This window comes from Chiloscyllium plagiosum, unplaced genomic scaffold (assembly GCF_037043375.1).
Source record: "Chiloscyllium plagiosum isolate Xiang-an unplaced genomic scaffold, Cpla_swu_hap1 HiC_scaffold_4, whole genome shotgun sequence".
Taxonomy (NCBI): Eukaryota; Metazoa; Chordata; class Chondrichthyes; order Orectolobiformes; family Hemiscylliidae; genus Chiloscyllium; species Chiloscyllium plagiosum.
Genome location: NW_028270142.1, coordinates 91,219,719 through 91,243,860, shown reverse-complemented (window position 1 = coordinate 91,243,860; position 24,142 = coordinate 91,219,719). Strand labels below are relative to the sequence as shown.

At 40.5% G+C, this 24,142-nt stretch overlaps 1 protein-coding gene across 8 annotated transcripts in view; it reads left to right on the top strand.

The window, feature by feature from the left end:
- Positions 1-24,142, top strand: part of abhd3 (abhydrolase domain containing 3, phospholipase) — a 103,926-nt gene that overhangs the window by 51,298 nt on the left and 28,486 nt on the right. For 7 of the 8 annotated variants that reach the window (XR_015757000.1, XR_015757001.1, XM_043688230.2 and 4 more), the window contains exons 3-6: positions 2,551-2,733; positions 10,347-10,392; positions 19,149-19,261; positions 20,125-20,298. Coding sequence is in view for 6 of the 8 variants with exons in the window: in XM_043688230.2 (XP_043544165.1) it covers positions 2,551-2,733; positions 10,347-10,392; positions 19,149-19,261; positions 20,125-20,298 (516 nt within the window). In the remaining 2 variants the exon portion in view is untranslated. The remainder of the gene's footprint in view (positions 1-2,550; positions 2,734-10,346; positions 10,393-19,148; positions 19,262-20,124; positions 20,299-24,142) is intronic. The other variant, XM_043688236.2, reaches the window with a different exon arrangement.

The window sequence follows — 24,142 nt, the reverse complement described above, 5'->3', positions numbered from 1 at the left end:
GCAGTGGTGTGGGCACAGATTTTGCACTTCCTGCAGTAGCAGGGGATGGTGTCGGGAGTGGGGTTTGGGCTGGTGAAGGGGGGCGGGGGGAAGGGGCATGTGTCTGGTGAGGGAGTTGAGGAGGGAATGGTCTCTCTGGAATGCTGATGGGGTGGGGAGGGAAATATATCTCCAGTGGTGAGGTCCGTTTGTAGGTGGCAGAAGTGGCAGAGGATAATACAATGTATACAGAGTTTCGTGGGGTGGAAGGTGAGGACCACGGGGTTCTGTCCTTGTTGCATTCGGAGGGATGGGGTTCAACGGCGATGATGTGCGAAGTGGAGGAGATGCGCTGGAGGGCATCGTTGACCACGTGGGAAGGGAAATTGCAATCTTGAAAGAAGGAGGCCATCTGGATTTTACTGTTCCATGTATCCGACAAAGAGGTAGGCATAACTGGGGCTCAGGCAGGTGCCCATGGCTACCCTTTGGTTTGGGGAAAGTGGGAGGATTGGAAGGAGACGTTGTTCAGGGTGAAAACCAGTTCTGCCAGGCCGATGAGGGCGTTGGTGGAATGGTACTGATTGGGACAGTGTGAGAGAAACAGAAACGGAGGGCTTGGTGGCCTTCGTCATGGTGGATGGATATGTACAGGGACTGGATGTCCATGGTGAAGATGGGGTGTTGGGGGCTGGGGAAATGAAAATCTTGGAGGAGGTGAAGTGTGTGGGTAGTGTCCCAAACGTAGGTAGGTCATCCACCACGATGAAGGCTTCCAAGCTTTCTTTTTCTTCCTCTCACCCTGTCCCAACCAGTACCCTTCCACTAACACCCTCGCTGAACTGGTTCTCACCCTTAACAACTTCTCCTTCCAATCCTCTCACTTCCTCCAAATCAAAGGAGTAGCCCTGGGCATTGGCATGGACCGCAGCTATGCCTGCCTTTTTTTATGGGTATGTGGAACAGTCCATCTTCCGCAGCTACACTGGCACCATTCCTCAACTGTTCCTTCACTACATCGATGACTGTATTGGCGCTATCTCATGCTCCCACAAGGAGGTTGAACAGTTCATCAACTTCACCAACACCTTTCACCCCAACCTCAAATTCACCTGGACCATCACGGACACCTTCCTCCTCTTCCTGGACCTCTCCACCTACATCTCCGGCAACCGACTAACCAATGACATCTACTACATGCCCACTAACTACCACAGCTACCTAGACTACAACTCCTCCCACCCAACCTCCTGTAAAAACTCTATCCCTTATTCTCAATTCCTCCGCCTCTGCCGCATCTGTTCCCAGGATGACCAATTCTACCTGAAAAAATCCCAAATGGCCTCCTTCTTCCAAAATTGCAAATTCTTTTCCTACATGGTCAATGATGCCCTCTCAGCACATCTCCTCCAGTGCACCACTGCCCTTGAATTCCACCCCTCCCAACACAACAAGGACAGAACCCCCTCTGGTCCTCATCTTTCACCCGACCAACCTCCGCATACATTGCATCATCCTCCTCCACTTCCACCACCTACAAATGGACCCCACCAACAGAGATATATTTCTCTCTCCACCCCTATCAGCATTCCAGAGAGATCATTCCCTCCATGCCCCCACCAGCCCAAACCTCACTCCTGGCTCCTTCCCCTACCACAGGAAGTGCAAAACCTGCGGCCATTCCACTCCTCTCACCTCCGTCCAAGGCGCCAAAGGATCTTTCCACATCTGATAGAAATTTATCTGTTTCTCCACCAATGTCATCTACTGTATCCGTTGCATCCGTTGTGATCTCCTCTACATTGGGGAGACAGGACATCTCCTTGCAGATCGTATCAGAGAACATCTCTGTGACACCCGCACCAACCAACTACATCACCCCGTGGCTGAACACTTCCACCCCCCCACCTCCTACTCCATCAAGGACATGCAGGTCCTGGGTCTCTTTCATCGCTAAACCCTAACCACCCAATACCTGGCGGAAGAATGCTTCATATTGCACTTTGGGACCCTACAACTTAATGGGATCAATGTGGATTTCAACAGCTTCCTCATTTCCCCTCGCCCCACATTATCTCAGTCCCAAGCCTCCAACTCGCCACCAATCTCCTGACCTGTCCATCACCTTTCCCATCTGTCCGCTCCACCCTCCTCTCCGACCTATCACCTTCTCCATCACCTTCATCTACTTACTGCATTCTCAGCTACCTTCCCCCAGCTCCCACCCCTGCCCCCATTTATGTCTCAGTCCCCCGGCCCACAAGCCTCATTTCTGATGAAGGGATTATATCTGAAACATCAATTCTCCTGCTCCCTGGATGCTGCCTGACCTGCTGTGCTTTTCCAGCACCACATTCTCAACTCTAATCTCCAGCATCTGCAGTCCTCACTTTCTACTAATAAAAAAAGAGCAGAATGGCAACAAAGTATTGTTAACGCTCCTCAGAAAATCTGGCCCAATGATTATATCAGTTAATGAGGTTCTGAAGAAAAGAAGAAAATGAGATTGCCGTATAATAGTGTATTGAAAATTGCTACATATTTATTTTGCTTATTATCTCTGCATTTCAGTGAACTTATTAAGACGCCAGATGGTGGACATATTTCCTTGGACTGGAATGATAGTGATGAGAATGCATTGTATCCTATCTCTGCTACAAGACCTATTATCCTTATCTTACCTGGACTTACGGGAACAAGTAAGGAATCGTATATACTGCACATGGTTAAACAGAGCGAAATACTTGGATACAGGTAACAGTTTCTTGAGTCTTGTATTTTTTTGTTTCCAGTCCATGCATAATTTTCCACTCAGTGGAGAGCAAACAACAATCTTTTATGTCTCTCAAAACAAAAATATTAGCGCTGGGATTCCAAAAATAGGTAAGGAAGTTTTAATGCAGGGTATAGCTCCATTTACTTTCTTCCAGCTAAGGTCATATACCAGTCTCAGAAGGTTATTCTCTCCAGCAATAATGTGATCTTTGTTAGATCAGCCAAATTGATTAATCCAAATTGTATTAACTCAGTTGATGTTATTAATATTTACAGAAGGTATAGCAAATCTACATGTTTATTTAAATACAAGTATGATAGACAGGGCTTATGCCTAATTCAATCCAAGTTAGATCTCAATACTGAATATCAACAGCTACTGTAAGCAGTTCATATTTACACACATCAAAAACAATGTAAAAATCATCAGGCATTTGACCTGGAATTTTGAATGTTGCACCTTATCCACTTCATGCCAGACTTTCATGTCATGGAGCCTCTGACCTTTGAAAATGGCAGATGGGAGAGGGATCTTTGCCCCCTTTCCCTCCCAGCATCCCCCCCCCACCCCACCCCCGCACCAATCCCAACAGATCATATGTTTGGTGGTAGAGGGAAGGAGCTGGTATGGCTCTTACTTGAAAGAAACCCAGATTCAGCAAAGCCATTTGAAACCCAGATTCAGCAAAGCCATTTGAACTCAGTTCATAATTCGCAGAAAGTCCATCACAGCAAGGACCTTACCTTGCAAAGTGGGAGTCATGATTTTATGGAGAAGAAGTAAACACCCATAAAGAATGGATAAGGTATACAGAACTACCAATCTGCCAGGCTATTAAAATATCCAACCATTTAAAAGTTGAAAATACCTGCCTGTCACTGAGAGTTTAAAAAGGTCAAACTGTGAAATTATTTAAATTCCCAGTACTTTAAATTGGCAGTCTACCATTGCCAATAAAAGTTAAAATAACTCGAGCTGTAACATTACTTAATTCCCTGGCTGCAGCTACATTTGTTGACCTGACCTCAAGGGCTATCATCATATCATTGTTAATAATTCTGCTTCCTACAACAATTATCCCAGCAGGGGGCTGCAAATTATCAATTTGATTGACAGTCAAAGAGGTTATTAATGGATTAGTTACCTGTCATTGATGTGATTTTATGAGTACAAGTCTGCATCTTCTTATGTGATTAAAGTTTGAGAAGCTTTTAAAACTTTGAATGGGATTTCATTAATCAGAATGTTTATTTAGAGAAGCTGTAATAGAATTTTTAAACTGTATTTCATTTCAACATGGTTCCTGAAGCTGGTCATGGTAAGGGCAAAAGGTTGGTGAGTGGCATGTTGGCAGGCATTGGTATTAAGTTACCACTGAAGCTACGTTGGGCCATGGGGGAGGCATGAGCAGCATGGATAAGGCACAAAGGGAAGGTACAATGCAATGATGTGGGAGGTGTGAAGGCTAGAGGGCCCAATTAATAATAAAACAATTGGGATGAAGTTCCAGAGAACAAATGCAGGCCTTTTAACATCTTAGCACTCACTATAGCCAACTCCGATCTGCATAGTCAAAGAAAACCTGTTGGACTATAACCTGGTGTCATTTGATTTTTGACTGAAGTCATAGAATCATGAAGCTGTACAGTATGGAAACAGACCCTTCTGTTCAACACGTCCATGCCAACCAGATATCTTTAAATTAATCTGGCCCCATTTGCCAGCATTTCACCCATATCCCTCTAAACCCTTCCTACTCATATATCTATCCAGATGCCTTTTAAATTATGTAATTGTAGCAGTCTCCACCACTTCCTCTGGCAGCACATTCCATACATGCACCACCCTCTGCGTGTAAAAGTTGTCACTGAGGTCCATTCTAAATCTTTCCACTCTCATCTTAAACCTACACCCTCTAATTTTGGACTTCCCTGCTCTGGAGAAAAGATCTTGGCTATTCACCCTATCCATGCCCACCATGATTTTATAAACCTCTATATGATTACCCCTCAGCCTCCAACACTCCAGAGAAAACAGTCCCAGCCTATTCAGCCTCTCCCTATAGCTCAAACTCTCCAATCCTGGCAACATCTTTATAAATCTTTTCTGAACCCTTTCAAGTTTCACAACATCTTTCCCATAGCAGGGACACCAGAATTGAAAAGTATTTGAAAAGGGGCCTAATTTCTGTACAGCTGCACCATGACCTCACAACTCCTTGCACAAGTGAGTGAAGAAATAACAGGATAAGATAGAAGAATATGTAGTTATAAAGATGTGCAGGAGGGAAGGCTTTCAATTCTTAGGACAAGGGTGTGGCTCTGGCGAGGTGATACCTGTATAAGACAGACATGCTGCACCAGCATAGAGTCTGAGTTCTTTGAGGGATGTTATAATAATACTGTTGGGGAGACTTTAAACTAATTCTGCAGGGATATGAGAACCAGGAGACAATAATAGGTATGCATATGGTGATGCCATCCGGTGATCACCTGCACTCCACCTGCCCCATTTCCCCAGAGTGTATATTGTGCCATTCAGAACAATCGTTTTCCAAGGTGGGTATACCAAGTTGGGACATTTCTTGATGAGCTATCCATTTCACGAGCAAAATTCTCAGTGAAATATAGAAAATACTTCATTGTTTACTATAATTCCATATTGTTATGGACACTGTACTCTTTCTAGGAGAATTGCAACTTCAAGCAAACATGTCACACTTAATTTTTGACTTTGTGAAATAATGTAAAATGCTTTAAAGAGAACCAGTGGCCCCTTTTATAACTCACATGATTTTTCTTTATGTTTGGTTGCAATTCTTATTATCAATTTATGGATGGTATCTTATAGCCACACAATAATGGGTCTGTGTTTGGGAAAGGTGGGAAGTGCTGTAAAAGATTGTGGCCTTCCTACCTCCAATCCCACATCTACCCAACATGTTTTCCTCCAAGCCGTACAGCACTGACTTGGAACTTTATCATTGATGGTTCTTTGGGTCAAAATCCTCAAACTCCCTTCCTATTTGCACTGTGAGTGCCCATGGAGGCCAAAGACGGCAGCAAATCAAAAATCCAGCTCATCACTACTTTCCACAGGGAAAATAGGGATTGGCAATAAATGCTGGTCAAATCAGCAATGCCCACATCCCATAAACTAACAAGAAAAGACTACATATTCAGACATACAGACTTGTCCTCTGCTGTAAAAAGGAACATGTGCAGCATAACACTTGGTTTGAATTAAACAAATGTGCGGGGGAGAATACTTCTCTTGTCCATTTTCTGTGACACATCAACTAATTAGAATAAATTTGTTAACCAATAAGCACCTTTTTCTCATGCAGTATGATTTGATGCTCATTTGGAAGTTGGTTTTTTGCATCTGTTTTGATGAATTAAAATGAAAAGCTCCATTGTATGTCTCATGTTTCAACAATATTCAAGTTCTGTACTACCAAGCAATTATTTTAACAAATCTAACTTAAGAAGTTGATTCACAGCCATGTTGCATAGCCTCACCTTTGAAGATGTGTATTGTATCTTATAACTGAATGTGTCATATTCTAGATTTTACATTTGCTGAGAGGTGTTTTTAGTCAGGTGCAGTTATTTTGCATGATCAGCACAGCACCGATGTCTTTTGCTGCATCTGATGCCTTTTTCTCTCAAGGGCATGAAGCAAATAAATAAAATTAACAAAACAATCCCAGAAGGGGTTTATGCTGCATCAGTACTTATACCCAATTAGTTATCAACACCAGCTTGCAGCAAAACCATCAAAATAGTTGTCCTGCTTAATTATCCAATCTGTCGCTAAAATATCAAACATATAAGACCCCAGATCCCATTTTCAAACTCTTACAAATAAATTAGGAACAGAATAAGGCCATTTGGTCCCTTGAGCCTGCTCCACCATTCAATTAGTTCACAGATGATCTGTTTGTTTCATTTTCTCAACTACCCTGATAAATGTTCATTCCATTGCCCAACAAGAATCTATTTAGCTCCAACTTTAAAAATATTAATGTTCCCACCTCCACTGCCTTCTGAGATAAAGAGTTCCAATGTTGCACAAACCTCTGAGGGAAAAGAAATCCATCTCACTCTCTGCACTAAAAAGGTGAAGTGAATCTTTCAATAGTGCTCCCTAGTTTCATGAATTAACCGTGAACCAATAATAAACATGTTGCAGTTTGCCTCAGTGTCCACAAAATAGGAAAACCACTGTCAGCTAGAGTTGCTATTTCTAATTATTTTCTGTGTCTGTGTCATGCTCCAGCAGCTGGTTATTACAGACTAGGCTTCCTGAATTTGCAAATTGAGTATCTAATGGCTGTGAAATGACTACTTTCGAATGTTAGACAGTAACTGACCCATTCCTGGTAGGGTTCTTTAACAGTTTCTATAGCTGTAGTACAAAGTGTACATTTTATAAAAGGAAATTTATCTGATGGAAAAATGGACAGAAATGGATTCTGCTCTGAAATGGCAGAGAATTTATCCATCAGTTTGGAATGCATCTAAAAATGTTTTCCACCACCATTCTGTGAGAATCCTAAACTTGAATTTATTTGAGTTCCTAAACCAATTATTTTTATCATTGATAGCAATTCATAGGGCTGAATGGTGACACCGTGGTTAACATTGCTGCCTCACAACACCATGGACCCACGCTTGATTACAGTCTTGGGCAACTCTGTGTGGGGTTTGCCTGTTCTCCTTGTGTCTGTTGTATTTCTTCCGGGTGCGCTGGTTTCCTCCTACAAAGTTGTGCTGTTTAGGTGGATTGGCCATGCTGAATTGCCTTAGAATGTGCAGACTAGGTGAATGAGTCATGGTAAATGTGGGTTATGGGGATAATGATCGGAAGGTGCTCATTGGTGGGTTGGTGCAGACTCAATGGGCTAATATGCCTCTATCTGCATTGAAGGGATTTCAGAGCTTATTGTGAATTTTAATCCCCCTATACTCTGTTGTAAAAATAGAAAATCTCTGCACGTCAAAACGTTTATTAAAAGTAAGTTGAGATCACTTGAAATTTGTTTCCTTTTAATGTAACATCAAAAAAGTAACTTTCAAACTTGGTGAATGTTTAGAGTGTTGATGCAGACCGACCTTCTGTGAAACACCTCACCTAATTTTTCTTTTGTTGAAAACATTATTACCATTATGTACAATTTATATTAATAACTTGAATGAGGAAAGTGAATGTACTATAGCCAAGTTTGCTAATAACACAAAAACAGTAAGGCAAATGATGAGAATAAAATAAAGAGGCTGCAGAATGGATATGGGCAGGTTAACCAAGTGAGAAAAGTCTTGATAGATAGAATATAACTGGGAAAATGTGAGGTTATGCATTTTGACAGGATGAAGAGAGGAAATGAATATTATGTAAATGGAGAAAGACTACAGCACAGAGGGTCAACATGAATGAATTATGAAAAACTAACACACAAGTTCAGAAGTTGGCTAGCTGAAAGAAGACAGAGGGTTAATGGGAAATGTTCATCCTGGAGTTCAGTTACTAGTGGTGCACTGCAAGGATTTGTTTTGGGGCGACTGCTGTTTGTCATTTTTATAAATTACCTAGATGAGTGAGTAGAAGGATGGGTTACTAAACTTGCAGATGACACTAAAGCCAATGGAGTTGTGGATAGTACTGAAGGATGTTGGAATGCATCTAAAAATGTTTTCCACCACCATTCTGTGAGAATCCTAAACTTGAATTTATTTGAGTTCCTAATAAGCTGCAGAGCTGGGCTGAGAAGTGGCAAATGGAGTTTAATGCGGAAAAGTGTGAGGTGATTCACTTTGGAAGATGCAACAGGAATAAAGAGTATTGAGCTATTGGTAAGATTCTTGGTAGTGTAGATGAGCAGAGAGATCTCAGTGTCTATGTACATAGATCCCTGAAAGTTGCCACCCAGGTTGATAGGGTGGTTAAGACGGCATATGATGTGTTAGCTTTTATTGGTGGACGGATTGAGTTTTCGAGCTACGAGGTCATGCTGCTGCAGTACAAAACTCTGGTGTGGCTACTCATGGAGTATTGCGTACAGTTCTGGTCATTGCATTATTGGAAGGATGTGGAAGCTTTGGAGGGCGTTCAGAGGAGAATTACTGGGAAGTTGCCTGGTATGGAGGGAAGGTCTTATGAGGAAGGGCTGAGGAACTTGAGGCTGTTTTCATTAGAGAGAAGAAGATTGAAAGGTAGTTTAATTGAGACATTCAAGATAATCAAAGGATTAGATAGGGTGGATAGTGAGAGCCTTTTTCCTCAGGTGGTGATGACTAGCATGAGAGGACATTGCTTTAAATTGAGTGGTGATAGATATAGGACAGATATCAGAGGTAGTTTCTTTACTCAGAGAGTAGTAGGGGTAAGGAATGCACTGTCTGCAACAGTAGTAGACTCACCAAGTTTAAGGGCATTTCAATGATCATTGGATAGACATATGGATGAAAATGGAATAGTGTAGGATAGATGGGGTTCAGATTGTTTCCACAGGTCGGCGCATCATTGAGGCCGAAGAGCTTTTACTGCTCTGTAATGTTCTTTGTTCTATGTTCTATGTTCTAAGTTCAGCAGCTAATAAGGAAGGTAAATGGAATGTTGATCTTATTTCAAAGGGAATAGAATATAAAAATAAGGATGCCTTACTAAACTATATAAGGCGCTAGTTAGACCATAATTGGAATATTGTGAACAGTTGTTCCTTTATCTAAGGAAAGAAATATTAGTTTTGAAGGTAGTCCAAAGAAGGAATTTCACTGGGTTGATCCTGGGTATATAGGGATTGTCTTGTGAGGAGAGGTAGAGTAGGTTGGCCTATAGTCATTGGAGCTTAGAAGAATGAGAAGGAACCTTAATGATACAAACTAGAGTTTTAGGGGAAATTACAGGGTAGATGCAAAAAAGGTTGTTTTCCCTGTTGGAAAAGTTTAGAAGGATAAGGGGTATCTTAGAGTAAAGGGTTGTCCATTTAGGAAAGTAATGAGGAATTTCTTCTCTCAGGAGGTGGTGAATCTGTGGAATTCTTTATCACAGAGGACTGTAGAGGTCTGACTGTTAAGTATTTTCAAAGCTGAGGAGAAACTTTTAATCATGAAGAGAATCAAGGGTCATGGGGAAGAAGAAGTGGAATTGAGGATTATCACATCAACCATAATCTCACTGAATGGTATTCCAGACCTGATAGCTGAATGGTCTACTTCTGCTCTTACACTTTATAACCTTATGGTCTTGATCCCCTATCAAAGTTGAAAGTTAAGCTTATTAGCTTTTTAACAATTTTCTGAGGTAACTTAAAGTTAAACCTACTAATTAAGCTCCACTGATGTCAGCAAGCATAAACTGTTCAGTTTTTAAGAGCTCGTGAGAAAACACACACTCTCTTGAAAAGATCCTTCAAAACCTTCTGCCAACACTTCAATGGGACATCAATGGCCTTCCGAGCTATCTTTCCTTCCATTAATGAAACTTATCTCTATATATGTCATGCCTTGGGAAATATTCTCATTTTTTAGACTTTGAAATTAAATATTGGTTTAACATGCACAAAAATATTTTTTTGGCTTCCTTTTAGATCTGTTACTTTCAACAACAGAGGAGTGTCTGGAGAGGAATTGTTGGTAAGTTTTAAAAATAAATTCATTAAAACTCTGGAATCTTATGGATAGAGCAGGGTTACGAGTGGATGTTCCAGGATCCAGGGTTTAGATCTTTCATTAAGATCAGGGAAGGTGATAAAAGAGGGAAAGTGTGGCCTTGTTCGACAGTATAATGGTGGCTGAAAGAACTTTTGATGAGGACTTGTCTACTGAGGTGGTATGGACTTAAGTTAGAAACAGGAAGAGAGGTCACACTACTGGAAATTTTTTATAGGCCTCCACAAAGTTCCAGGGATGTGGAGGAGTGAAAGGAACAGGGTGGTCATTATGGGGTCTTTAACTTCCCCAACATTGACTGGAAATGCTATAACTCTAGTATATTTGGATGGATCAATTTTTGTCCAATGTGGGCAGGAGGGTTTTCTGACACGATATGTCAAAAGGTCGACAAAAGAGGAGGCCACACTGGATCTGGTACTTGGTAATAAACCAGGCCAGGTGTTTGATTTAGTGGTAGGTGAGCACCTTGGAGAGAGTGACCATAATTCGGTTACGTTTAGTTTAGCGATGGAAAGGGATAGGTACATGCCATAGGGCAAGATTTATAGATGGGGCAAGGGCAATTATAATGCAATTAGGCAAGACTTAGGAGGCATAGAATGGGGTCGCAAAATGCATGAGATGGGGACAATTGAAATGTGGAGCTGGTTTAAGGAACAGATATTGCCTGTCCTTGATAGGTATGTCTCTGTCAGGCAGGGAGGAAGTGATAAGGTAAGGAAACTGTGGCTTACTAAGGAAATTGTATTGCTTGTAAAGCAGAAGAGGGAGGCTGATGTGACATTGAGGCAAGATGGTTCAGATGAGGCGATGGAGAGTTACAGATTTGCTAGGACGGATTTAAAGAGAATTAAGAAGAGCAAGGAGGGTACATGAGCAGTCTTTAGCAGGTAAAATAAAGGAGAACCCTAAAGCTTTCTATAGGTATGTGAGGAATGAAAGGGTGACTAGGGTAGGAATAGGACCAGTCAAAGACAGAAGTGGGAAGTTGTGTATGGAACCTGTGGAGATCGGAGAGGTGCTAAATGAATATTCCTCATCTGTTTTCACTCAGGAAAATGAGAAAATTGTAGAGGAGAAGACTGAGTTCAGACTATTAGACTAGAAAGGGTTGAGGTTAATAAGGAAGAGGTGTTATCAATTCTAGAAGGTGTGAAAGTAAATAAGTCCCCTGGGCCAGATGGGATTTATCCGAGGATTCTCTGGGAAGCTAGAGAGGAGATAGTGGAGCTTTGGTCTTGATCTTTGAGTCTTCATTATCTACAGGTTTAGTACCAGAGGACTGGAGGATTGCAAATTTTATGCCATTGTTCAAGAAGGGCAGTAGAGATGACCCAGGTAATTATAGACCAGTGAGCCTTACATCTGTTGTGGGAAAGCTTTGGAAAGGATTATAAGAGATAGGATTTATAATCATCTAGCAAGCAGCAATTTGATTGGAGATAGTCAACATGGTTTCATCAAGAGCAGGTCATGTCTCATAAACCTCATTGAGCTTTTTGAGAAGGTGACCAAGCATGTGGATGAGGGTAGGACAGTTGACATGGTGTACATGGACTTCAGTAAAGCCTTTGATAAGGTTCCACATGTTAGGCTTTTAGAGAAAATGTGGAGGCATAGGATTGAGGGTGATTTAACAGTTTAGATTAGAAACTTGCTTTCTGTAAGAAGGTAGCGAGTGGTGGTTGATGGAAAATATTCAGCTTGGAGTCCAGTTACTAGTGGTGTGCCACAAGGATCTGTTTTGGGACCACTGCTGTTTGTTATTTTTATAAATGACTTGGATGCAGGTATAGGTGGATGGGTTAGCACATTTGCAGATGACACTAAAGTCAGTGGAGTGGTGGACAGTGTGAAAGAATGTTGCAGGTTAGAGGGGGACTTGAATAAACTGCAGAATTGGGCTGAGACGTGGCAAATGAAGTTCAATGCAGATAAATGTGAGGTGATTCACTTTGGGAAGAATAACAGGAAAGCAGAATACTGGGTCAATAGAAAGATTCTTGGTAATGTGGATGTGCAGAGGGATCTTGGTGTCCATGTACATAGATCCCTGAAAGTTGCCACCAGGTTGATAGTGCAGTTAAGAAGGCATACGGTGTGTTAGGTTTCATTGATAGAGGGATTGAGTTTCGGAGCTGTGATGTCATGCTGCAACTGTACAAAATGCTCGTGTGGCCTCATTTGGAATATTGTGTACAGTTCTGGTCGTCCCATTACAGGAAGGATGTGGAAGTATTGGAAAAGGTGCAGAGGATATTTACCAGGATGTTGCCTGGTCTTGAGAGATGGTGTTTTGAGGAAAGAAGGAGGGACTTGGGTCTGTTCTTATTAGAGAGAAGAAGGCTAAAAGGGGATTTAATAGAGACATACAAGGTGATCAGAGGATTAGATATGGTGGATAGTCAGAGTCTTTTTCCAAGGATGATTATGTCGCCTTGTATGAGGGGGCATAGCTGCAAATTGAGGGCTGACAGATTTAAGTCGGAGGCAGGTTCTTTACTCAGAGTGGTGAGAGCATGGAATGCCCTGCCTGCCAATGTAGTTAACTTAGCCACATTAGGGGCATTTAACCAGTCCTTGGATAAGCATTTGGATGATGATGGGATAGCGTAGGGGGATGGGCTTAGATTAGTTCACAGGTCAGCGCAACATCGAGGGCTTAAGGGCTTGTTCTGTGCTGTATTGTTATATGTTCTATGATCTGTTTACATCTGCATAACATTTGAATGCATTGGCAAGAATCCAGAGAGATTTATAAGAATGGATGAGAAACTTTAACCATGAGGACAGATCAGAGAGGTCAGGATTGCTTTCCTTGGGAAGAAGGCGGTTAAGAGGTGTTATAATTTAATGTGGTCTGAGTAAAACTTTTTTCACGCAGTAAGTGGCTTAGTCTGGAATGCACTGACTAGAAAAGTGGTGGATGCAGGTTCAGCTGAGTCATTTAATAGGAGCTTGAGTAATAATTTTAAGTTGGAATATGGAAAGAAATGGGAAAAAGGTAAGTGAATGCTACAAAGTCATAATGCGGATTAGGACAGCTCCCTGCAGACATGATGGACCAAATGGCCTCCTTCTGTGCCTTAGCACTTCATTGATTCTATGATTATATATGCTAAGGCCATGCCATCTAGCCCTAGACTTTCCCAGAAGGTCAGTGAGCTCAGCTGGTTAGAGCATGGTGCTAATAACGCCAAGGTCGTGGGTTCAATTAAAAAATGGGTGGCACGGTGGCACAGTGGTTAGCACTGCTGCCTCACAGCGCCAGAGACCCGGGTTCAATTCAGGCGACTCTCTGTGTGGAGTTTGCACGTTCTCCCGTGTCTGCGTGGATTTCCTCCGGGTGCTTCGGTTTCCTCCCACAATCCAAAAATGTGCAAGTTAATTGAATTGGCCATACTAAAGTGCCCGTAGTGTTAGGTGAAGTGGTAAATGTAGGGGAATGGGTCTGGGTGGGTCACGCATCGGTGTGGACTTGTTGGGTCGAAGGGTCTGTTTCCACACTGTAAGTAATCTAATCTATCTACCTGAGAATAACTATTCTACATCTAACCTGTCAGTGCTGCTAAGAATATTGTATCTTTCAATAAGCTCATCTCTCATTCTTTTCAACTCCAATGAGTACAGGTCCAACCTATTCAATTTCTCCTCTAAAGAGACAGTATCTCCATACCTGGAATCAGCGTAGTGAATATTCTTTGGACTGCCTCTGGACTGGACGGTACAAGTTCAATTCCTGTACCAGCTGAGGTGATCATGAAGGTCCTACTTTCTCAACCTCTCCCTCACCTGAGGCATGGTGACCCTCAGGTTAAACCACCACCGATTTTGTCTCTCTCTCTCTCAAATGAATGCTGGTTTTAACTTTCACTCTATTTATCTTGCAGAGTTGCCTTTAGTTTTCTTTTAATACTGAGTTATGCAATCCGAACCAATGGTTTTATCTCTGCAAATTGTAACTTCAGGTTCCTCTGTCATGTATTCATTCTGATAATTCAGTGGCACTTGCTTTTGTGTCAAACTTAAAGTTCAGGAGACCTTTGTTCTCATAAATAGGTTCTGTTAATCTTGAGATGTTTGGATCACCAATTGTTTTTAAGATAGCATTGTAATATCTTTTCTAATGTGATTCTATCACATAAACATCTTTGTATGAGTAGGCAATTAACATTCCGCTGCCCAGAATTTATGCTTTCTTTGGTTGTAACCTCAGAAGTCTTCTATCTCTTCTGTTATACCATGTCTGTGTTAGCTTTTAAATAGAGGCTTTTGTTACCATAATTAATTTCCAGTGCTGCAACCTCGGTGTAAAATATGTGTTTGGCCATCGATTTACCAACAACAGCCATGCTTTGCGGTGTCTGCTCACAATCATAGCAGTTATGAGCAGTGATTACTCCTGTTATATGGCTAAGTCTTTTTAGGTTATTTTGTTATCCTATTAATTTAAAGATTTTCTTCCGTCTACTCGATAGGGATATTCACCTTTATGGGTAAAAGTAAGGACTGCAGATGCTGGAAACCAGAGTCTAGATTAGAGTGGTGTTGGAAAAGCACAGCAGGTCAGGCAGCATACGAGGAGCAGGAAAATCGACGTTTCGGGCAAAAGCCCTTCATCAGGAATAGAGGCAGGGGGCAGGTGCACCTTTATGTTCACTTCCTAGCCAAATCCCTAACCAGGAATAATCCTACAGACTCACGTTTCCCAATCAAACTTGTCATCATTAGGCACAGCTAGTTTTTCAGTTCTCTTTAGCTCTCACTGCTTCTATTGCACTTCATACCAAATCTAGCTTGGAATGCTGCTTATTCCTTTGTTTTGGTCTTTCTACCAATTCCTGCTGACAGCTTGCTGGTTCCAGTACTTGCAACACCTCACTTTCTGTGAGTGAACCTGAAAGCAGTAGAACTGTAAAAACTCACGTGGTCGATGAGAAATAGATCTTCTTTCATCATTGCTTAAGCAATGATGTCCACATCTAATCACCATGTGACATTTGTCAGTTGAAAGATACTGACACCAATCCTCTTTCCTTGACTGGGTCTAAATCTACTTGGTTCGCAGTAGAAGAGAAACAACCACAAGTGAGTCTTAACAAGTGGAAGCACTATCATAACAAAGTGTAGTTTATTGCATGATAGCAATTAGGTGCAAGTTACATTATGAGTTACATATTGTTGTTAAAACTGTTGGAAGACAGAGAGCTTGCATCTACCTCCTTTAACATTCAAGGCGATTCCCAATTCCTCACCAAAACTGTAAGAAATTAGGAAGTTGGATGGATTCTAAAGACATCGCCAACACTCCTATCGGAACTATAAGACCATAAGACCATAAGACATAGGAGCGGAAGTAAGGCCATTTGGCCCATCGAGTCCACTCCGCCATTCAATCATGGCTGATGGGCATTTCAACTCCACTTACCCGCATTCTCCCCATAGCCCTTAATTCCTTGTGACATCAAACTATTATTTTATACAACATGCAACTTCACTGAAACATCCAGCAGAATCTTGTGCTTGGTCAACTGAAAGATTATCTCATCAAACAGAAAATTATCTTAGGTTATGATTGACTAGAAACTGAACTGAACTGGACTAGCCATATAAATGTTATGGCTACAAGAGGAACTCAAAGGCTAGGAATCCTGTAATGAATAACTCACATCCTGACTCCCCAAAGCCTGTCCACCATCTATAAGGCACAAGTCAGAAGTGTGATGGAATACTCTCCACTTGCCTGGACAAGTACAACTCCAACAATACTCAAAACTTGACACTGCCCTGAATAAAGCCTGATTGGGCACCACATTCACAAATATTCAATCCCTCCACCACCAATGTTCAGTAGCAACAGTGTGTACTAACTACAGGATGCACTGCAGAAATTCACCAAGGCTTCTTAGAGAGCACTTTTCAAACTCACAACAACTACCATGTCAAAAGACAAGAGCAGCAGATAAACAGAAACATCATGACCTTCAAGTTCCACTCCAAGCCACAAATCATCCTGACTTCAAAGTCGCCGAGTCGAAGTCCTGGAACTCCCTCCCTATCAGTTTTGTGGATGTGCCTATGTCAAATAGACTGCAGTAGTTCATCACCACTTGGGCAATGAGGAATCAACAATAAATGCTGGCCCAGCCAGTAACTCGCACAACCCATGAATGAAAGAAAGGACAAATGATCCAACTGTGAGAAACATCTACTGAGAAAAAAGAAACTTACTTTCAGCAAAACTATCAACTTGTGCAGTGGTTAATCATCAGCTAAAGAACATTGATAGCTTTGTGCTATGCTGAGAGGTATTTCTAAGCAAAAGTCAATTGAAAAAAAAGGACAATTTATAGAAGAGTCCCAGAGAGATCAAGGCCAGAGTTATTGATATAAGTGTAAAAGTCAGAAATGGAATGTTTGTCAATTACTGCATAATGTTCCACAACATTCATGACTTCTCCAATACTGCAGAAGTCCATATCTAGACTTGGGCTGGGAAATAGTAAGTAACATTCATAACATAAAAATCCCAAAAAAAGGCTATCTCTGATAGAGAGAATCGAACCATCACCCTTTCATATTCAACGGCATTGTCATCATTGAATCCTCCACTAATCCTAAAGAGTTACCCAGGTCAAGAGCAACTCACCACCATCTTCTCAAGGACAACTAGGGATGAATAACAGGTGCTGGCCCAGTCAGCAAAGCCCATGTACTCTGAATTAACTTTTTAAAAATATAGAGGACACTACATGATGGAAGGTTTACACTTGTTTCAGCATGAGAAAAGCAGTGCTCTAAATAAAAAACATTGAACTACTTTGCACTCATTTTTCTGGAAAGCAGAAAAGCAAGCATATGAAGATGGTTGCTAGAGATTTGTCAGGATGACGATCAATTTGCATAGATGTTTAAAGTGAGATACAAGCAAGGAAAGCACATGTACATCACAAACATTCTGTCGAAAGCTGACCCAGTCAGCTGAAGAAAGTTAAGGCTGCCTACAGATTCAATGTAAAGCAACAGTGACATACGCTCTACAAAGAAATCAATCCTTCAGAGGCATTGAAACAGTTCAGGTGAAACAAACTACATAAGATATAACTTTTCAGTGGTATAGAAAATAAGGTTGTCAGGAGGTAGTCTAGTGTATTCCTCCTCATTCTACATTCTGGTAAGTATCTTTAACACAGTTTTTTATTGTTGGAAGCCTGCCAAGAATTTTATTCTGCTTGCAGTGTAGACCTGATTTTCATGCATTCAGCCAGACTGGCTGTCTTAGGACAAACTAATATGGCAGAAGGGACCTCATACGTATGTTAGGTTCCTCAATTGGAGATGAAAAGATCCTTGCACCAGTTTCAGGAATACGTTTTGACTACATGCATTTTGCCTGCACCATTGATGCTGGCAGCGGTAATAAGTGTTATTAAATGTTAAAAGGAGACAACTTGACCAGGCTTTCTTGAATGAATTAAAAAAAGTGAGTGCATTAATTACTACACACAAGAAGAAATACCAATGAAACACACATGCACACAGATTAGAAATAAGAGTAAGTCCAAAAACTTAAAGTAAAAATAAGACTACATAATCAGTCTCTGAATTGTTTGAAAATAAAGGATAGTTAAACACTAAAGCTGTTACAGTTGAGGTTACTGGTAATGTTGACATTGGTAGTTGAACAATCAGTTTCATAATCCTTAGTTTTGCAGATTAGTTGAGATTCTGTAGTAGTTATGATTCCTTTTTTAACTGATTTGCAGCACTCAAAGTGAGAGAAGAACTTTACCTGCAACACAGGAGTAACTAGGGAGTAGGTTTTCAACAATGAATCCAGGCTGGTACACACAAAAGCTTTCATTCTCTCTGCAAAAATTCACACAAGATTCTTAGACAACACCTTCCAAATCCACGTCCACTTCCACTGAGAAGGACAAGAACAGCAAATACGTGGGAACATTACCACTGGCAAGGTGCCCATCAAGCCACTCATGTTGGATTAAAAGCAGGCAATTCCCTCTCTAATTGCATTGTGGGTCTACCTATTAGCACATGTACTGCAGCACTTCAAGAAGGCAGCTCACTACCACCTTCTCAAGAGCAAATAGGTACTGGCAAAAATGCTGGTCCAGCAGCGATGTCCATATCCCATGAGAGAATAAAATAAATGTCCAGTAGAGCTGAAAAACCAGTTCTTATGTATTCTTCAAAGGGATAAATACAAACTGCAATACATTATAGACATTTTTTAATGTGTAATTCCTAAATGTGTTTTTCACAGGGTGGCTGATACATACAAAATGGACAGATTGGACTGTGAACTCTTGTGACTACAAAGTGAACAAGGGGCTGATATGCCTCTGGTCAACAGGAAGTTATCACTGTGGATTATGTCTCAAATTCCAATGATTCTGACCAGTGGTCACGACAATATGGAAAGTGAGCCTGGCTCAGGAAAACAATCCCAACAATTAATTTGAAAATTCCAGGTTTTTTTTCACAAGAGGATTCAGTTTTTAAATTCCTGTTTCATATTTCCACCATTTTTTGCCAGTACCTATTTGCTCTTGAGAAGGTGGTAGTGAGCTGCCTTCTTGAACAGTGAATTCCAAATTTAATTAATTTAAGGTGTTGCACCTGAGAATAATTTACTTTGATTTCCACAAGCAGTAGCCCATATTACTCACTATACCACTCTGTATGGCTTGTTCTAGACTCCCAGAACATATTGTGCAGCGAACACAGAAGATTTGGAAACAGTCATTTCACATGTACAGAAAACATTTCCACAAGCTCCACTAATGGCTGCTGGTGTCTCCATGGGCGGGTGAGTTATCATCAAAATGAGAAAACAATTTGCAACATGCAATAATCTAAGGCGAAATTCAAAGTTTTAAGATTGTTTAAGGAGCTGCAGGTGGATTTAATGCAGATTTTAAGAAGTCACACAGATTAGAATGGGAAGTGGCAAAAGTAGAGAAGAAAAACCATTAGAAAAAATTAAACTGCTTGTATTTATTTGGCACCTCACTTGCGCTATTATAAAGTTTTGCAATGAATTACTTTAAACAAACAAAAGGCATCAGCCATTTTGTAAATATTAAGGCCCACAAAAAGCAATAAGATAAATGTAACGGCTAGAATAAAGAAAGAATGTCAGCCATTTAAATGCAGCTGCAATAAAATCCATCTGCAAATATGTACAGCTGGGATGCAAATTAGTCTGTCCCTGGCTCATTAATTTCTGGTGAAACAAAGTGATACTGCAAACATGTAATTTTATGTGCTATTGTCTCCCGGAAGTGTCAGGAGGTTCTCATACCTGTATCGAAGTGTGGGAGAAGCACAGATACATAATCTTTTCTCACTCCTCTATTAACATCATTTTGAATTGGCTGTTAAGATGTACAGAAAGTCTGCTGGTATTACCTTATTCTCTAATTTTCCCTCAATCAGGATAAAAATATTCATGAAATGGTTTCAGGTGAGTTTAAGAAGTATTTTAGTGAAGAGGTTATCTCTTATCAATCCATAAGTACACTTGCAACCAGGATCACCTTGAACAACTCATTTCACTGTTCTTAACAAATTCATATGGGGAATCCATTGTGTTACTTAAAGTTTAGGACGCTCAATAGTAAAGTGTTAATCTGACTTATTAAGTATATCTTCATTTCGTGCCTAAAACAGAATGCTCCTGTTGAACTACCTGGGTAAGACTGGCCAGCAGACCCCACTGAAGGCAGCGGTAGTCTTCTCCATTGGCTGGAATGTATTTGAGTGCACGATTTCCCTTGAAAAACCACTTAACTGGATATTGTTTAATTACTACTTAACCAATTGTCTACAATCTTCCGTCAACAGGTTGGTATCTAAGGATCAGGGAAAGCTTGGTATCACTATGAATGATGACAATGGTATTTCCTATATCATTTAGAGTGGGTTTTTTTGCTATTGTTACATACTAAAATGCTAAAAGCGTAAAAATGCCATGGAGCACTGTTAGAATTAGATACAAGTCTACTGTTAATAGGTAATCATTTTGAGTGAATTACATAAGGTTTCTGTCATACAATATTATTTTGCTGGTCTTAAAGTAGAACAGTTATCTTAATGTTTCAATGTGCCAACGAAACCAAGAAAACCAATTTTATCATTGATGAGATGATATCCTTTCTGCTGGCCAGTTGTTTAGTGATTCTTTAGAGGCCAAAATGTATAAATTACTGTTGAAATATGAAAGATTAATATATCAGTATCAAATCTTGCTTTTCTATATTCAATGAACACTTTTCATAGTTCTTTTAAAATATTGGAGGACAACCTGCCCTAACAATGTTAGCTTTTAAACAACGCCATTGTTAACATTAATTTGTATCTCACATTATAGTGAAACAAACCTGAATTTTACACATAAATTTGCTCTTATGTTGTTTCAGTTGCATGTAGTTATCAATTCACTGTGAACTCTTGTTATAGGTTTTATAAGTGCATTACTTTGATTTTACAATTAGATTCAATAGTAATCAATGTTCTTTAAGTACTTTATTTCAGTCAAGCAATAACTATATTAATTTCTCCTGAGAAGCAGTTAATCCTTAGGAAGGGATTAGTGATGATAACATTTTTGGCAACACCTATTGTTTTAAACTACAGAAAGGTAGAAATATATTTCAACATGTTTAAAGAATTTTGTTAAACAGAATTTTAATGTGTGTGTATGTATGGTGTATGCAGCTAGGGGTGAGGAGTTAAAAAGTAAAAAGATTACAGTGTCAGAAACCCAAAATGAGCCTGCCATCTTAATTGGTGTGACATTCTGGAAACTCTTATGGGATAACCAGGTTGGCAATTATCATACTTAAAGTGGTAGTTGATTATAGTTGTACCCACCAAAGCAGAGTTTCCTGAAGTTGTCTGAAACTTCCAAATGATACCAAAGACAGAGCACAGCAAGGATTTTTGAGATTGTGAAATTGTCAGGTTAGAAGTGTATTAAGTACTGAATTATAACAGCTATCTTGTTCCCTAAATGAAAGACTTTCGCTCAAAAGATTTATTTGAGAAAATGCTTTCACATTTTTCATGCTGATTTCTGCTACCTTGGACTGTGTTAACTTTGATCTGTACTTCTTGCTGTTAAATTTCTCAGAAGAATGGGTAGAACTATCATAATATTAAACTCCAGGCAACTAGTTGGTGAAGTAGGCGACAAGAAGTTCATCTTTATTTAATTTTAGATATCAAGCCTCATTAGGGTAGTGTGCTGGAAATCAAGCCCAGTTATTCCATGAATCCACAAAGGTTAAAAATGTTATCAGATGACATGAAATTCCTCAACTTGTCTGTTTTCTTACACCCATGTTAAGGACCAGTTTAATACAGAACTAGTCAGCTTTGCTCCTCCAAGATATACAGTCTTCACATTTCAGAGGCATTTCATAGTTTCATGTAACCTCCTGCTTTCGACAAAGTGCTGGCTGCAGTTCTCGAACCTAATATCTATACAGCTAGTTTCTGTACTTAGTAGGAATTACTAGCTATTACAAATAAATAGATGATATCTATGGGTAAACAACTATGATGTGGAGATAGTGAGGATTGCAGAAGCTGGAAAGTCAGAATCGAAAAAATGTGGAGCTGGAAAAAACAGCAGGTCAAGCAGCATCAGAGGAGCAGGGGAGTCGACGTTTCAGGACAGATGAAGGGTCCTGCCCAAAACATCAACTCCCCTGCTCCTCTGATGCTGCTTGATATGCTGTGCTTTTTCCAGCTCCATATTTTATCGAAACAACTATGAATTGTCAACATGTATCTTGACTAGTTAAAACACTAACCTCCTTCTAAAATGCCACCTACATAGATACAGACAGGCCAAAACATATTGCTGTTTAAGGTGAAGAGAAAAATCAGGAAAGCAGTTCAATGGCCCCCATCCACAGTGTTCACTCTGTTTGCCGCTCTCTCTTCTCTAAGGAATTTTCACTTTCTTGCAGGAATGATTGATTCACAAATTGAGAAGTCTCTTATTTACTAGTTAAAAGCCACTGCTTACAGCAACTGGCAAGGGAAAATAAACTAGTTTTCTTCAGGCATTAGATATTCTTTACTACTGAGTGTGACATTGAGAGAAGGTCTGAAGGCTTCTGCTATATTGTTCACATTCATGTGCTGTTCAGCCACCCAGGAACCAGTCGTCTACTTGTTGGAAAGCAGAAGGCCTTTGTCATCAAGAAATGGTCACTAGTTTAGACCAATGAGCTACTTATTGTTGGCTGAATCTCAGACTATATATATATCCTGCTGTCAGCTTATCTGTGACTAACCTTCCCCCACTGTTTGAGTAAGTAACAGTGTCAACAGTACTTACAATAAACATTGGTGATTGCTTTTAAAATGGGCAGCAGTCTCTTGCTTTTTATGTTCTAAACATTCCTTTTCCCATTTCAGTCCATAATCAAAAATACAGAAAAATAAAATGGTATGTTCTGTGTATCAATTTATTCACAAAATGAAATGACATAAATTTATTCATCAAGTTAAATGGTGCAAACGTCAAACACTTAACTCTCCTAAATATAATTGGTAGGGGGGATCCAAGATGGCAGCAATCTAAAAAGATCGCGTTGTGGAGCTCCGCACCACATCGCAAGTGGGACGATGTCCTAATCCACACTACCTGGACCATCACGATATCCTGGGACTGAGGAAAGATCATGGTGTCCCAGGAAACTTTTAGAGAACAACTTACAACAGTTTTTGCCATTCAGGGATGCCAAAGAAGGGAGCAGTTACGTCCGATTTCCTATCAAGTCCTGGTAAAGGAGTTCGCGAAATCTCATGAGATGTTGGGGAAGCAGATAGAGGAGAAGCTGGCACCAATCTCTATCATGCTGCAGAAGCATGAACAGCAGCTGAGAGACCTCGAGAAAAGGATGGATGAGGTAGAACGCAGAGTCACAGTGGTGGAAGCTGATACCGATTCCTCCAAGAATAGGATCCAGGCCCTGGAGACGCAGGTCCATAATTTGCTTGACCAGGTTGATGACCTCGAGAATAGGGCAGGAGAAAATATATTCAGATCGTCGGTCTGCCAGAGGGTAAGGAAGGTGAGCGACCGGTGGAATTTATTGAGGACTGGTTGCCGAAATTCCTTAACTTGGAAGCTGGAATGGGAATTTTGAAGATTGAGAGGGCTCACCGGGTCATGGCGTGGAGGTTAGGTCTGGACCTATGTCCTCTTCCTATCTTGGTGCGGTTTCATTACTACAGAGATAAGGAGAGAATGATGGAGCTTCCAGAATCCAGGGGTAGGATCCGAAGGCCCTAGTTTATGAAGGCTCTAAGATCATGTTCTTCTAGTACTTCTCAACGGTGGTGATCCAGAAAAGAAAATCCTATGATGGCATCAGGAGAAGACTGAGAGAGCTCAGGATCCAGTACTCTCTGAGGTATCCAGTGGTACTTCAGATCACCTTAAATGGATCTGTATATCTCCTTGATATGTCCAAGAAGCAAGAGACTTTGTGGACAAATTAACCTAATCTGAACAATTTAGTATGCACAAATAGTAATGTTGTTTGGGTATGTCCCTACTTTTCTTTAAAAAAAGTAAGTGCGGTCGGGGCTTTCTTTTCCTTTTTTTATTCATGATAATCAGGTCTAAGGTATGCTAGGGGGCAGCTGGGATGTTAACTTTCAATTTCTA